This window comes from Acomys minous (genome assembly GCF_964271855.1).
Source record: "Acomys minous genome assembly, chromosome: 11".
Classification (NCBI taxonomy): Eukaryota; Metazoa; Chordata; class Mammalia; order Rodentia; family Muridae; genus Acomys; species Acomys minous.
In genome coordinates, this window is record NC_140492.1 from 91,346,392 (window position 1) to 91,363,349 (window position 16,958).

Genomic DNA, 16,958 nt, shown 5'->3' on the forward strand with positions numbered 1-16,958 from the left:
GGAGTCAGAAATAAATAGGAGATATAATAGCTAGAAAAATCTGCAATTATGAGTTTCCTTTATCTGTTGTCCCAATGTGCATATGGCCTGTTGATTTTGCTTGCTTGTTTGTTTTTGAACAAGGGCTTCTGGGAAGATCCATGTGGTCCAGAAGTACTATAACCCATATAATGCCTGTTACCAGCCATTTCTCTGGAAATGACTACTGGAAAAAAATAATTCTTTCGTTGTTTTTTCATTATATAGTATTTGTTATTTTATCATCATATACTAGATTAAAATTATGAGGTGATTGCACTATACCAGAGTATTTAAAGCAAGGACTATTAATAGGAAGCTACTGCAGTAGCTTCCTATTAATAAATAGGATAAATATTTAAACTTAGTGATTGATATTATCCTTTCATTTAAAATCATCATGGAAAAAACTTATATGAGGTGTCTGTTCTAAAATACCCGTCGCACATAAGCATATACATAATATACAGTACACAGTTCATTTTGGGGGAAAGCTTGCTAATTCAGTTTGAGTTTTGATTGTATTGAGTAAGGTAAGTGAGTTGGACTTCAGGGCCAGAAAGATGATACAGGCAAGTTTTTCCTGAAGCATTAAAAGATACTGATGGAGTTCTTTAGCGCGGCAACTATCACTGGTAAGAGAACTGACAACATAGCAAGTGCTGTCATAGTGACACCAGCTGATAGGCTGTTAGAGTTAGGCCCCCGGCAGGATGGATTCTTCAAAGGGACATTGAAAAGTGTTTAATGAAGCTATGAGTGAGCTAACCCAGACTCAGAAAGACGCACATGGTATGTACTCACTTATAAGTGGAATTTAGCCTTATAGTACAAGATAGATACACTACAATGCACAGACCCAAGGAAGATAAGTAACAAGGAGGACCAAGGGGAGGACGCTTAACTCTCACTCAGAATAGACAGCAGAATTGGTTGAAGAGAGGGAGCAAGGTAGGAGAGGGAGCTGAGACTCCTAGTAGCTGGGGCCATGGAGTCCGAAGAGGATGCCCTCTAACTAGCCGAGACCCCTCGTGGAGGGAGGAGAACACCAGCCCATCAACAACTGATAATAGAGCAAGTGCTATAATAGTGATACCAGCTGATAGGCTGTTAGAGTTAGGTCCCCGGCAGGATAGACTCTTCAAAGGGACATTGAAAAGTGTTTAATGAAGATTTACCCTGCGGGCAAGATGTGCAGGGATAAAGATAGAACAGAGATTGAGGGAATGTCCAACCCATACCTGGCCCAACCCAAGACTCACTCCATGGGAGAGAGCCGAACACTGACACTATTAACTATACTCTTGCTGTGCTTGCAGACAGGAGCCTAGCAGAGTTGTCCCTGACAGGCTCCACCCAACACTGGTTTGAAACATTCTAAGAGTCACAGCCAAACATTAGTCGAAGCATAGGGAGTCTTGTGGAAAAGTGGGGGGAAGGGAAAAAGGACCTAGGGGTGACAGAAGTTCCTCAAGAAGATCAACAGAGCCAACTAACCAGGGCCCAGGGGGGTTTGTGGAGTCTGAAGCACCAACTAAGGACAAGGAATAGACTAGACCTAGGCCCCCCCCACACACACACAGATGTAGCTGTGGCTTCCTGTGGATCCTTTAGTAAGGGGAGCAAGAGGTGGGGTGGGGCTGTCTCTGACCTGGACTCTGTTGCCAGCTTTTTGATCACTTTGCCCTGGTGGGGACTGCCGTGCCAGGCCAGGGTAAGAGAGCATGCGCAGTCCTGATGTGACTTGATGAGCTGGGGTGGCTGGGTAGGGGAGGTTCCCTTTTTTGGTGGAATAGGGGAGGGGGTAGGGAAGAGGGAGGGCGGGTGCGGCTGGGAGGAGAGGAGGGAGGGGGCGGGGCGATGGACATAATGTAAAGTGGATAAATAAATTAATTAAGAAAAAAAAAAGAGATATCTGCAGAATTAGCACCTAGGAAGGGGAGTGCCCAGCCATTAGCAAGGAGAGGTTTACCTAGGCCTGAAGGATCAGTGGGAACAGGAGCCAGCATCCGGTTTTGGAAAAGGCCAGCCTCCTGGCGCTGTGGTACAAAAGGGCCCACAGCCTGCCACTGTCAAGCCCTCTGGGGCCCCAGCAGGGAGGAGCCTTCCTGCTGCTGCTGCTGCTCATCTCTGAAGCCAGAGGTCAAGGGCTTTGGTGACATGTCGTCCTTACAGATAAGCCTCCCAGGACTGTGGAAGGACGGGAACTTGAGGGCCATCTGAGGAGACGTGGGAAGCACCTAGCACAATATTTAGTCTTTATGATGTCTTTAACTTGAAACGAAACTTTCAGGTTTGTGTGTGTGTGTGTGTGTGTGTGTGTGTGTGTGTGTGTGTGTGTGTGTGTGTAAAACAGTCTTAAGGAAATAGAGGTTAAAAAGTCAAATTTACCAAAATAGCATTTAAAATTAGCTTAAAAATGTCTGAGTATATATTTTTAATGCGTTTTATGAGATGGGGATTATTTTTTTTTTTTTTTTTTTTTTTTTTTTTTTTGGTTTTTTGAGACAGGGTTTCTCTATGTAGCTTTGGCTGTCCTGGACTCGCTTTGTAGACCAGACTGGCCTCGAACTCACAGTGATCCGCCTGCCTCTGCCTCCCGAGTGCTGGGATTAAAGGCGTGCGCCACCACGCCCGGCTCGAGATGGGGATTATAATAATCTTGCTTTCTATTGTATATTCCTTTATCCACTTTTAAAAAAAAAGTGCGTTGTCTGTTTCGTGTCAGCCGCTGTTAAGCCCTCCTAAGTCAGATGAGTTGGTTCAGTCATCTCTGGCCATAGTAGCCTTATTCTTCAGAGCGGCTCACTGTCAGCAGTCACTATCCTGCTAGCAAGTGCTGTACTGTGTAGGCAGAAGGCTCCAGGAGAGGTCTGAGGAAAGGTGCTGTGTTCTAGAGGGCAGGAATATCCTAGCTGCGGGAGAAGATTCTAGAGAAAGACGCATGCCCCCAGGCATGACGGCATTAAAGAGAACCACTCTACAGTCTGTCCTAGGGCCCCATGCACCCTAAATCCTATGGAAGCTCAAGTCTTCTATGTGATAGGGTGTACTGTCTCCATGTAGTGTCCCCACAATCCCTCAGGCACCTTTCAGCCCTCTCTAGATTACGTAATTATCTAGTGCAACGTGAATAATACGTAGGTAGTTGTATTGTTTCTGGAGTACAGACAAAAGAAGTTCGTATGGACCCCGGGTATCTGAGTATTGCTGGAGCGAGGCTGCGCTGTGAGCATAGGAGGGCCGGCTGTGTTTGCTGCACCACTGTGTAGTGGGTGTGGTGAGATGGTACTGTAGAGCGTGTGAGGTAAGTTAAACTGTCTGGTTGCAACCTTGAGTGACGGCTTGATCTATGAGATGAGGAATGTTAAGCACAAAAGTTACATCATGAGATGCATTTCAGAGTACTTTTGAAAGAAATATAGAGGCCTGGGAAGGGGACAGCTGTCTTAGTAAACTTTTGTAATAGGTGAGCTGCTGTAACAATACAATTTTATGTGGTTATCTTTTTTTTTTTTTTTGGCCTGGTAAAGGAAAAGTTTCAGGGTCTAGAGTGTACCGGGCTCAGGGCCCTCACTGTTAAGGTAGGACTTTTAAAACGGCTCTTCTATTTCAGTCACAGACACGGAGGAAATACAGGAAGAAGAATGAGAAGGCGTTAAGGAGGGAGATGTTCAGACTGAGATGCCGTTCATACCTAGAGATGGAGCAGCTTGGGCGGGACTGTATGCGCAGGACTTTGAGTTCAGAGGGTAAATCTAGGCGAAAGATACTGGACTCGAGAAGGGAGGGGCGGAGGCGTGATATTCAGAAGCGTGAAGTACTTGTGCTGCGAGCGTCACTCCAGGCCTTCTGATAGTTGGCTTCATGTTGCTGATGAAGGAAGCCAAGGCTTAGCAGACTCCTAAGCCACACAGTCTGAGCTGGACTCCATGGCCAGGGTTAGCTTGTTCACTTAATAACTTCACAGAGGCATGGGATTCAAACAGAAATACGCGTTTACCTGTACTGCATAACTTGATAAGAGTTTTTACCAAGTAAACGTACAAGTGTGGCCAAATACTCACGTGAAGAAACAGACTTGTTAGCATCATGTATGCTCTGTCCTGCCTGGCTTCGACCAGTGCGCCTTAGTTACGGACCTGTCCTAGGGCCCGAGCTTCCTTCTGTTGTGTATCTTGTGTGTCGTTTGAAGACATAAGGCAGGGGGGCAAATGCTTTCTTGGGAATGTGGAAGGAGGCAGTGAGGAAATTGAAGATGAGCCTTGGGCAATATTTAAAAGGCAGATAGAAAGAGAGATTGCAATTTAGACTGAAAAAGATCAGCAAATAGAAACGAGGGGCCCTCATAAGGCATGTCAAGAAAGGGGAGTTTCCAGAAGGGAGGCGCGGGTTAACTTTGCCAGACCTACAAGAGAGTGAAATGTTAAATAGGACTGGATTTCAAAAATTAAGATTCCTCCTGCGCCCTGAGTGAGAAAAGCTCCAATGGAGTAAGCTCAAGTGTGCAAGGTGTTTTCTCTTTTGCACAGAATCTCACTATGTAGATGTAGCCCTGGCCTGCCAGGAGCACACGAAGGTCTAGCTGCCATTGCCTTTGCCTCCTGAGGGCTGAGACTAAAAATAGGCTGCGTAACCGCGCCTGGCCAGCAGTAGTGTGGTGGGGAGTGGAAAAAAGGCAGAGCAAAGGAGATGGCCGATGTAGAATGCCTTTCCTTGAGAAAGAACAAGCAGAAAGAAACTAACTACAAGGAGATAAGGATTAAGGATTGGTTTTTACCTGATACATTTTCCAGATGGGAACTTTTGGTTGGTTCTCTCACAGCGTGAAGAGGTTTTGTTAATTGCCATGGTCTAATTTTTGCACTTTAAGTTTTATTACAGAATGATAATAATGGGTCACTTTAGGGAGCGGGAAGGAAGCCAGTAAGTAGATAGGCATTGAAGGTGACTGTGTATAAATTTTTAAAATGAATTTTAGGAAGGGTTACATTGTTAGCTTTTTGTCAATTGATTTTTAAAAGCTTTCTGAATCTTAGATTAAAGGGGTGATTTCTAAGAGATAATTGGGAAACGATTGTGGTGTAGTTAAGAAAACTAAATTAAGTCAGGCATGGTGGCGCACTCCAGTAATCCCAGCACTCTGAGAGACAGAAGCAGGCGAATCTCTGTGAGTTCCAGGTCAGCCTGGTGTATAAAGTGAGTCCATGACAGCCAAGCCTACATAGAAAAACCCTGTCTTAAAAAATCAAACCAACAAAACAAACAAACAAACACCCTAAATGAATAATTGCTTGCTGTGCCTACCAGTCAGTAGGCCATAAGTTTTTCAATCAAACACATTATGGAAAAAAATATAGCTTAAAAAAATACAGGTAAGGAAAATTATTGTATTACCATTTTCCCCAAGATTAAAACACTCTGTACTGCATCAAGTTCCCTAGGCAAGAAGGTAAACAGTTCAAAATAGCTTCAGGAAGTCCCTGAAACAGAGCAGATTTACTAGGCCTCTCCTTGCCAGAGTAAGCAATAAAAACTGAGCTGCCAAGAAGACTCTGAGAGCAGAGCAGCTGCATGGAAGAGGTTTAGGTCAGTGTTGGAGGGAAGCTCGCTCTCCAGTCTGTAGAGCTGCCTGCGGCTGTGTGGTATATTCCAGGTCCCCAGCTTTTGTGAGCTGCCATTTATGCTGAGGTGGGCCATGGTGATGCGGCTGTCTCTGAGTCAGTTCTGCTCCTGTAAGTAATCTCTGTAATACTCATTGGCTCACCCAGTTGTGCTTTGGTGTTATCCATACATTGGTCTGTTGTGGATTCCCTATCTGAGGTGAGTAGATGTCTGTGTTGCTTCTCCCCATCAACAAAGTTGAAGAAAGTAAAAATAACCATATGACCTTTCAGAATTTTTTTTTGCTATCCACACATGCCTGGGAATTTTGAAGTTTTTAATGAAAACAAAACCAAAAACAGAACAACCCAAAAGCCACCTGAATAAAATCCACCGTTTGTTTTATTATTTACTTCTTTTACTATCAGGAGACACGATTTAATGGATACAAATAATTGTGTGCATGCAGTAAGGCCTGGTGGAGAAGTGAGCACTCACAGAAAGGGCCAGAAGACGAAGCAGCCATGACGTAGCATGTGTGCTTGGGCGCTGGATTGCAGTGTTCTTCAAGTGCCATGTGTATCGTACATAGGTGTAAGGTCTTCTCCCTGTTTCTTGCGTCAGTCAGAACACATGGCCAGAGAGAGGCATAATGGGGCAAGAAAAAAGAGGATTGTGACAAAGAAATGAAAACTTTCTTAAAACCATGAAGCCCAGAAGAGCCCACTTTTATTTCATTATTGTGTATAGCACTGGGAAGAGACCTTTCTACCTGGTAGGAAATTACTCTACCACTGCGCTACACCCTCTTGTCCAAGAGCCAGTGTCTCTGAATCTGCGCCAGCTTTTCTCCAACACATCTTTTAACAAAGGGATGTTTTAAGACTGGGTTTGGTAGTGCACATGGAGTGGACAGCACTCAGGAGGTGGAGGCTGGATCTGGATTTCAAGAACAGCCTTGACTGCATGTTTCCAGGTCAGCCTGGACTACAGCAGACCTTGTCGCTGCAATGCCCCTCCCCCTACAAAAAAAAAAAAAGTCAAGTAAAACAAAAGTGTGTTTGAGCGAGGGGAAGAAGGTAAGAAAAGTGAATAGACAAGATTATCACAGGCCAGGAACAGATGGGAAAAGTCTGAGGGACAAAGATGACAGACAATAACATCTGTGTACATTGGTCATTTTCCAAGTTCCCAATAAATACCTCCCTCAAAAGCAAAAGTTAAAAAAAAGGTGTAAATTCTGTCATCTATCCACTCATTAAATATTTCTTCAGGGTCTTGTTGTTTGCCAGGCACTGTACAAGGCAGTGGGGATCCAGCAGCGACAAGGCGAACTTTGCCAGAGAAGGGAACAGGGTGCTTGGCACAGGGAACAGCTTGTGCTTGGGAGACAGCCAGAGCTGAGAGCCCGAGCCTGTCAAGAAACAGAAAGTTCAGTGGTGCTGTGGCAAGTGTCGCAGGAAAGGGCCGTGGGAAGGGCAGGAGAGGGTTCAGGAGGAGCCACAGCGTGTTCTGGAAAGCCAGGGGTTGGTTCAGAGTTCCCCCAAGGCTGGTGGGGCCCACTCTGAAGTTCTTAAGTAGACACTGACCCAGGGTTTACGTTTTTACCACCCTGAAACCTGAGGTGTTAAACACAAGCAATGTTATCTAGTGATGGTATACCACAGACGGATTGGTAAATGCGTTGGAAACAAATGCATGTGTGGAGGGCACAGAAAGTTAATTTATTCATCGTGTGTTTTCTGATATGATAAAGCTACCTTGTGGTCAGTGGTGATATTTATACAATGTGTTGTGAATAACTGCTAAGTTCTTGCTTACTAAGATCTATTTTACTGTTTGAAAATATATTTGAATTAAAAATGTAAGGTATAAGTTAGAAAAGGTTCTGTGTCATTAAAGTACAGAAAATACACTTAAGCCATCCTATGACCGATTAGAGGTTTGAAATGCAGCCAGGACTATTGGGGCTATCTTTTTATATTGTTATAAAATATAATAAATGCAATTGCATCAGTGTATTTAATATAATGTGTACTGTCCAGCAGGAGACAGAGCTTATACTCACTGCTATTGGAAACAAAATACATATGTAGTTTTCTTTAATAACTTAGCATGCTTATATTCACTTAAAATCAACTAAATATGGACAGATCAATTAGATTTTTTTTTCTTGAATAAGATAGTGTGTTTGTTTGAGAAACACACCAAGTGATTTTTGTATCTTTTTAAAATCAGTTATTGACAGGAGAGGCAACAATGCCACTGTCTATGTACTGTTGAAGTAGAGGAAAATATTTCCACTCAATTTCCCGAGGCTTTCTAAGTCATTTCCTATGTAGAGTAGGAGGGAGCTTCTCTGTGTTGTGAGTCTTCCCATGATTCTGACTCTCCATTTGATAATGAAATGTATGAGCTGTTTCTGAATCATAGCAGCCCACTGTCATGGAGAGCAGACCTGAGAGAGAGAGGTTTCTGTCAAACTGTAAGCTGACACCAAGGGGGAGAACATCACAGCCTCTGTCCGCCAGCCCTTTAAGACATTCAATGTTTGTTTGTTGTTATGTTGTGTATTCTAAGTTTTCCTTGGCTATTACAGTATAGAAGCAGCACAGCATATTGAACATTGGCCTGTTTTTTTCCCTGCTCCTAAGAGAGTGTAAAAGGCACAGAAGCAGGCGTAGCTTCGTTTTATATTGTCTTCTTCCCTTATGATCTTTAACTTAACAAAAAAAGGGAATTGAGTCATGAAATGCCATCCTGTGGCTGGTTTACTAATGTACAATTTTGTTTGGGAGTTCTTTCCCCAGACAACAATAAGCCTGATAATGCTTTAATAAATTTTGGATTCCGTTTTCTTTGACACAGTAGAGAATAGTTTCGTATCTTTCTTAAAATGCACAGATATGTAACTAGGTTTTAGTAAGCACTACTTAGTGTTTTGGGCCTGTATCCAGACAGAAGTCCCGGCTCTCACTGGGTGTGTGGGAGAGCTTTCCGCCAACTGTATCGCTACAGGCACTTTATTTCCATTTGTTTATGTCTTGGTAAGACTCTCCCCAACTGTCATTTATTATAACTAAGAGGACCCCATTTTTCAGTAGTTTGGATGTCACAGGAACTCTAGTCTTTTCCTTTGTGCCTCTTTATTACTGCCGCCTCCACATTATTTCTTCCATTCAGTAGGATCTTGAGGTTGTTGGAGCCTTTATTTTTTTCCGGTTATGACTGATAGGTTTTTATTTTGCGATTGACATTGAAATGAGCTTATACAACAGACACTGTCTGTTATTGAGGGATTCTGGAATATTTATTCAATGAAGAAAGATTACAATACTTATAAATGTTCTAAAATGTTATAAATTTAAATATTTTGAAATTATGCAAGTTGAAGAGTTTTACAACTTTAAATTATTTCTTAAGAGCCCCTTCTAGTGATGAGAAAATTATTCAGAACAAAATTTTTTTGACACTTCAATTTTCTGTTTTATAAATATATATACATGTATATATTTATGTTTTTAAATTATAATTGAGTCCTTCTCTAAGTCCTGAATATAATGTGTAAAGGGGAGTTCTTATGAAAAGCAACAGAAGAGAAAACAAACTAATTGTCCTTTCTCTGGTTGATATAACTTAAATCTTCATTGCTAAATCAAATTTGTGGGGCCCTACTTAATCTTCAGAGTTTTGATAGGAAGCTGAACGTGTAAAAGCAAAACAGTTTAATTTAAAGTGATGAAGATGTTGTTACAGCATAATACGAGGAAATATAGTGTGCTGGTAATGCCCTTCACTGCTGTGTGGATCTACACTGTGAAGATAGCTGCAGTGTTCATTAACAACACTTACTTTAATGTCTTTATATTGGAAGTATTTATATATTCTGTCGGTCATGGATTTTACCTCTTTATTCTGAAGAAGGTAAATTATAGTTTTCATATTTAGAAGTACCAAAAAGAATTAAAACATTGGAGACAAGACGGTAACATGCCATTATTATGGCAAATTTTAGTTTCTGAAATACATGTATTTTATGGTTTTGAGATGTCTTTCCACTTTGAATGTTGGGTTTTAAATGCTCACACTTTCCAGTTCCTGTAGGTGATAATATAAAAAAGGCAACCATGGCTGGTTATGACCCTTCAAATTAAAGGCTACCTTATGGACCAGTGGTAAGGCCGTGAAACCCCGGGCCTCAGTTCTCACCAGAGTTGAAACAGCTAGTTTTTGTGAACCTGATATGATAATTGAGATGAGGGTCTACTTTTCAGTTATCTATTCAGGATTTTATCTTATGTTCCCAAACTGTGTAACTAAAAGCAAGTCAAAACAAAACAAAACAATACACACACACACACACACACACACACACACACACACACACACACACACACGTGTACCCTAAGCTATTAGATATTATCTCTCTCAAAGAATCTGCAAACAAGTGGTTTATGTCTATTGAGGGGGAACATAAAGTGTCTTGTCACTTTGATGGTTGTCTCTTCTATAGACATATTGAAACTCAGAGATCAAAGATATTGCAAAAGATTTATCTGGCTTAGTACCTTTGTAGAATTTGGAAGTAGTGATAGTCACAAATACTTTATTGAGGGCAATACTTCCGTCCCAAGAACACATTAGTGGCTTTTCTCTAAATCTATAGTTATCTAAAAAAGAAAAAGGACAAATATATGATATTTTTTAGTAAACTATTAAGGTATTTTAGTTAATAGTTTAAAAACATAATGATGTTAGTTGGTAACGCCATCATTTTGATGTTACCTTTTAAAAAATAATTTTTACAAGATTATTTATTTATTTATTCTGTATACGAGTGCTCTGTTTTCAAGCACACCAGAAGAGGGAATCAGACTGCATCACAGAAGGTTGTGAGCCGCCATGTGGTTGCTGGGAATTGATCTCAGGACCTCTGGAACAGCAGGCAGTGCTCTTAACCTCTGAGCCATCTCTCCAGCCCTCGATGCTACCTTTATGACCTTTGATTAGTATTTATTGGATGAGTTCATTTTGAATGATGAGAGAATCATTAGGACGTTCTCAATTTGTATTCAGTCTTGAGAAAGATGCAGAAGTTTGTAGGTAAATGTTTCCATAGAATTAATGGTTTAGTGCTTAATAATAGGTAGAGTAGTCACAGCTGTGATTTAAAGGGCGCTCGCACATACTTTATATGTGATTTCTGTAAGCCAACAGCTTTGTCAAGGTGGCAGTATATCCCCCTCTTTACAAGATAATGTGACAAACTTGGAGATGTCTGTTGACATTTGCTGAAACTTAGCTCAGAGTAACAGACCTGGGATTTGAACTTAGGTCTGTCAGTAACTACAGGTAGCACTGTTTTCACTCTACTTTTTTTTTTTTTTTTTGCCTTCTAAATTAATGCTTATATTGTCTCGAAAAATCCGCTTCGGATGAACACTTTGCTTTCCCAATGATGCTGGTTAAACGAGGTGTTAGTATAATAAGGTGCTAATTGAATGGTGCACAGAGTAAGTGAAAACGAAATTGAAGAAGGAAAGGGTGTGTGCTGAAGTCATCAGGGGAGGTGCTTGGAGCAGCTGTGGGACTTCACTTCGTTCAGCGAATGCTGTGAAAGCATTCTGAGCGCTGGGCCTGGTGGGATATGCAGGATGCAAATAAAAGTAGGGGAAGACAGGCAGGATCTTTCTTTTGGAGGAACTGATTATTAGATGTTTAAAAGTGTTGTGCCCTTCCTGAAAGAATCAAGGAAGCCTAACGTGAACAGAAGAGAGCATCTACACTTGAAGAACAGCAGGTAATTCCCTAGAAAAAGCTCATGAGGGTGATGGGCAGTATTTAAGCCATGTAGCGTTTAACTGCTTCTGTGGTTGCCAAGAGCAGTACCACTGTGGGACTAAATACTATTTTAGAAAGCTTGAACTCCAGAGGCAGTGTTCACTTTTAAATTACAGCACTGGAACATTGGTACAGTCAGAGGGCCAGCGCTGGTCCTGGGCTTCGTTCCTACCTCTTCCATGTGCTGGACTGGGCATGTGCTGGATTGAGCATCCATAAACTGGGTTGAGAGTCCATGTGCTGGATTGGGCATCCATGAGCTGGATTGAGAGTCCATGTGCTGGGTTGAGAGTCCATGAGCTGGTTTGAGAGTCCATGTGCTGGATTGGGCATCCATGAGCTTGGTCTACCATTTCACTTTCTGCAGCTGGACATTTGGAGTGCTTTTTGGCCAGCCCTGGCCTTATAATTTAGTGAGTGGAAAGTGTGGGGAGGATGTGCCCTTTTTCCAAGTCAGACTTACTTGTCTTGTGACCATGAACATTTTGCTCAGTTTGCCTACCTTCCTCCTTCCTTCCTTTCTTCCTTCCTTCCTTCCTTTTTTCCTTTCTTTTGTTTTGTTTTGTTTTGTTTTGTTTTGTTTGCTTGTTTTGTTTTTTGAGACAGGTTTCTCTATGTAGTCTTGGCTGTCCTAGACTCGCTTTGTAGACCAGGCTGGTCTCATCTCACAGAGATCTGCCTGCCTCTGCCTCCCTAAGTGCTGGGATTACTGGCGTGTGCTACCATGTCCAGCTTGTTTAGTGTTTTCACTGAGCTCCAGGAATTTATAAATTTATAGGTACACTGTCAGCTTTGGCAGTATAAGGATCTTCTCTACTCATTCAAAATGTTCTCACTTACCCCGTGTCAGTTCTCACTTCTTGCATACTGATGTGTTTGGGAGATGCTTGTGTCTTTAAAAAAATATATTGTGTGGCACACATGTGCCTTTAGTCCCAGCTTGGGAGGCAGAGTCAGAGGCAAGGAGGCCAGTAGATCTTTGTTGAGTTTGAAGCCAGCCTGGTCTAAAGCTAGGGCTACACAGAGAAACCCTATGTCAAAACCAAAATAAAACAAAACAAAAACAAAGCAAAAAAAAAAAAAGAGGCATGATGGTGCACATATTTACAATTCATGCAAATGGTATCTTGCTAAATACTTTGTGTTCTTTTTTCCTTGCAGCACCTTAGGAAACGTCAGGCATTTACACATGTGAAACGAATACTCTAAAGTCTGCTTTCCAAGCTCAGTGCTTCACCACTCAGCCAGGTTTCTTCTGTGACTGTTTTTAACGGCTCCTGTCCTTGCTCTCCTTTCCTTCACAGTCCTACATCTACTAACTTTATTGTTTTGAAGCAGGTCTGAGAATTTTAATTTTAATTTTTGGTTTTTCGAGACAGGGTTTCTCTGTGTAGCCTTGGCTGTCCTGGACTCCCTTTGTAGACCAGGCTGGCCTCGAACTCAGAGATCTGCCTGCCTCTGCCTTCCGAGTGCTAGGATTAGAGGCGTGTACCACTATATCCAGCTGGCTCTGAGAATTTTTAATGTCTAATACTTACTAAGACTTCTACTTGGGTCTTTGTGTAGGTATTTGATAACATGTACCTTTGATTTCTCAAAAATCTGCTGCTCTGGAGTGGCCTCGGTTGCCTGCAACTTCCATTCATTTGTATGTACACATGAGACAACTTGGGGATGAGAGCCCATTTCTAAATTGAAATCTAATTAGGGGTTTGGAGATAGGGGTTGAAAAGAAAGAAGGGGAATATAGAAATGTATAGAGAAGATAGAACAAAAAATAGATTAGTGAATTTACTCCTCAACTTAATGCCCAAATTGTCACTCACAAGGTTATTTTTAATTCACTGGCGCATATATATATATATTTATAAATACAGTAGTATAGAATTTAAATGTAAAATGTATATACATATATATGTATATATATAAAATTATAAATACAGTAGTATAGAATTTAAATGTAAAATTATTCTTCACATACATTATATATATATATTTCTACTCTAGTATGAGGTATTGTACCCATATAACTCAATTATATAACAAGGTTTACTACCAATACTTTGGAAGTGCTATTGCAGGCTGTTTAGAATAAATAAATTATACAAGTTAATTGTTAGATGATCAAATCATGGTCATACCAATTACTAGGCTACTTTTATTACAAAAATACCTATCTTAGGTGTGGCGAATAGATATGATGCTATAGAAAACTAAGGTAGGATAGTTAGACAAGGTCTTCAAAAACCTCAGAGACATGCAGGATATGGCATTTGAAATGTTTTTTATTATTTTAAAGATTCATTGACAATGAGACTGGTTAATTCCTGGCAACACTCAGCCTAACTCAAAGAGGATGATGAGCATCAAAGAACATCTTTATGGAGATAGCTTCAAATGTGGCAAACAAGACACTGGGCACAATGTCCTTGTTTCTACCACAGACAGAATTCTGCCTAAAAAAGGGCAAGCATGGATGTAGTCAGCGTCGATGGCCAAACTCTGCCAAGACTGGATAAGCAGGTCCTCAATAATAGTTTCTGCCTCACAAATATGTCTGTCAGATATATGGGGCCAGAAGGCTGAAGAAGATGCTCCAATGTTAAAAAGAGTTTTGGGTGACTATTCAGGTAGAAAACTGTCTCTGTCATGTTCTCATTTGGAAAGCTACTAACCTGCACTCCCAGTATACTTAAGTAATCAAGTTAATTCCTCAAGTCTCTGATGGAGTTGAAGACCAGGTGGCTTAGTTTTACAATGAAGCTTAGTTGTTTAGGGGTTAAGATGTTTTTAGGTCTAGATAGATGTTTTAAGTTGGTAATGACAAGATGTGGTGGAGATTGATTTACATTCAGAATTTTAGATGCAGCAAAATAGGAAAAATGTTTTCTTCAAGGCTGTCAAATACAAATAGCCAAACCACTAAGAATGTAACATTTATATCATTTCTGATTGTGTCACGGTTCTTCTTGCTATAGGTAGTTTATTGTATATATGTGTAATAATATAAATGTATATATAAAATGTTTAATTAATAAAGACAAACAAACAAGAAACCTAATTAGTTTTCATATGCACTTTAAGCACATAACCTAAAAGGTAATTTTGCACAGTAGCTTTAGTGTAGCTGCACTTTGACATTAAGCCATCACATGAGACACAGGACAGTTTCTGTTCACAGAGATATGTTGGCACTAAAGGCATTTCATGTTTTGGGAGACATCAGATTAAAGTTTTTTTTTTCTCATTTTATTTTATTTTATATGATGGGCGTTTTGCCTGTATGTCTAAATATCACAAGTGTATAATATCCGAGGAGGGCCAGAAGAGGGTGTTGAATCTTCTGGGACTTGAGTTACATACAGGTGGTTGTTGGCCATATGGGTGCTGGGAACCACACCCTGGTCCTTTAACTGTGGAGCTGTGTCTCTCTCTAGCCGGCACATCTTATTTTTGGGCTAGGGATACTCAACCTGTATCACTTTATGTTCCACTGGCAGCATCTCTCTTCTTCCCTTTCATTGACCCTTGGGTTTAAAAGAAGATTTTCATTCATTCATTCATTCATTCATTCATTCATTTTTGTAAGTGTATGTATGTATGTTTTCATGTGCCACAGCCTGTGTGTGGAGGTCAGAGGTCAGCCCATGGAAGATAGCTCTCTTCCTTCATCATGTGGGTTCAAGAATTTGGATTTCTCTTTGTCAGGCTTGGTAGCAGGTGCCTTTAATGGCTGACCCATCTTGTCTGCTTGGCACTTGGTGTTAGCCTCACTTTTTCCAGTCTGGTATTTGCAAGTTGTCTGTCATTACGTGAGCCTCATACCTGATTGTCAGTGAATTAGATTCTCCTCACAACTTGTATTTGTTACTTCTTCCCTTGCTATTTTTCTGTCTAGAAAACTTTCTGATTCAAATAGTTTGCTATGCTCACCCCTCTGCTCCAAGCCACAGCCCAGGAAGAGCTTGTGTGAGCCCCTTCTTAAGTGTCCTCTAGCCTTTTCTTTGTTCTGATTTATCATTATTCATGGTATTTCACGAAGTACATTATATTAATTGTGCAAGTATATTAATTGTGCATTTATGTGTTGAACTCATTTCCTCAAGTTATTGAAAACAGGGAACTTAACTCTCTTTCTTGTTACAGCCTCACCCTAGTGCACAAAACAGTGGCTGCTCAAGAAATGGTTACAGAACGCACTTGTTTTCTTGGTTGTCACCTGCTTTGCTGTTTCTTCTCCTCAGCAGGATATCCATGAATATTGGAAACAACAATCCTCATTGATTTTATATGTTGTAAAATAATGCATTAGTTTCACCTCTGGTACCTTTCTTTGGTAAAAGACCTTAATTTTCACCTGTTTAAGTCACCACATGGCAAGCACTCTTCGTTGCTGAGCAGCCCTCCGTCTGTGTCTTATGTACATATACAGCCTTCACACTCACATGCTGAAGCACACTACACATACTCCTTTTTTTCATGGGAACTGCAGGTAGGAGTGGAATGGATCAGGGGGAAATAACTTCATGTTCTTTCTTCCAACAGTAATAGTTATTTGACCTGAAAACGTTCTTCAGAAGGCCAAAAAGATGCTTAGGAATATTTTAGGTTCTTTATCATATCATACATGGTCAAGAAAGATTAAATCGATGGTTGATTATTAGGCATAGGAATTGGCACAGCACATTCAGACGCTCTGGCCAACCATCATCAAGTAATGGGCTTAATGTTGTGAGATCTATTCAGGCTTAAGGAGAGATGGACTTTAGGTATCTTCCTGATGCTTTGTAATGGTAGTGTTTTTCCTGGGTTAGGTCTGAGGCAGATAGTTGATAAATATCCTGAACCTGTTTAAATAGCCGGTAAGCTTATTTCCACTTAGTTTGTTTTTAAACTACCATCCTAACTTTTTGTTTTATAATGATCATATTAGCTAGCAAGCAGGCATGCTATTATGTAAATAATATAATAAAATGGAAACCTTAATGTTCAACTGTATTTGTATATATGCCTTAACTGATCTGGTTTTAGCTTTACGTGGACTACAGGGTGAAATGAATGTTACCAGAAAAAAAAAATCAATGTAGAGGCTTAAAATTTTCTTCTGCCTGAATTGGTATTGTATAGAAGGAAGGATGACTAACGTGAAACTGTGAATTCTAAAAGTGCATAATTGATAGCATTTTAAAATAGAACAAAAATTTCACTTAGAAGCTTAGAGGCTGAGGAGAAAGAGGAGAAGCGCCTAATCACCTTCCTGCTAGATGATAGACACTAGTGGCGCCTTAGGAATCTGGAGGCGTGTGTGTATGTGTGTGTGTATGTGTGTGTGTGTGTGTGTGTGTGTGTGTGTGTTCTTTTGGTTGTATTTTTATGCAGATATTTAAACAGTGTCTGCTGGGGTCACTTGCCAAGCTTAGCAGCTGTGACCTCTGGTACTGAAGTTTTTATATCTGAGTGATTCTGATCCACTAGTGTGATCTATTTAGCAAGTA

At 40.8% G+C, this 16,958-nt stretch overlaps 1 protein-coding gene across 7 annotated transcripts in view; it reads left to right on the forward strand.

The window, feature by feature from the left end:
* SSBP2 (single stranded DNA binding protein 2) overlaps positions 1-16,958 on the forward strand; it is a 246,434-nt gene that overhangs the window by 12,558 nt on the left and 216,918 nt on the right. Inside the window, exon 1 of one of the 7 annotated variants that reach the window (XM_084801331.1) lies at positions 3,688-3,770. The exons of the other annotated variants lie outside the window; for them this stretch is intronic. Coding sequence (XP_084657457.1) covers positions 3,703-3,770 — 68 coding nt within the window. The 5' untranslated portion in view covers positions 3,688-3,702. Of the gene's footprint in view, positions 1-3,687; positions 3,771-16,958 lie in introns of those variants that run through there. 7 annotated transcript variants of the gene reach the window in all.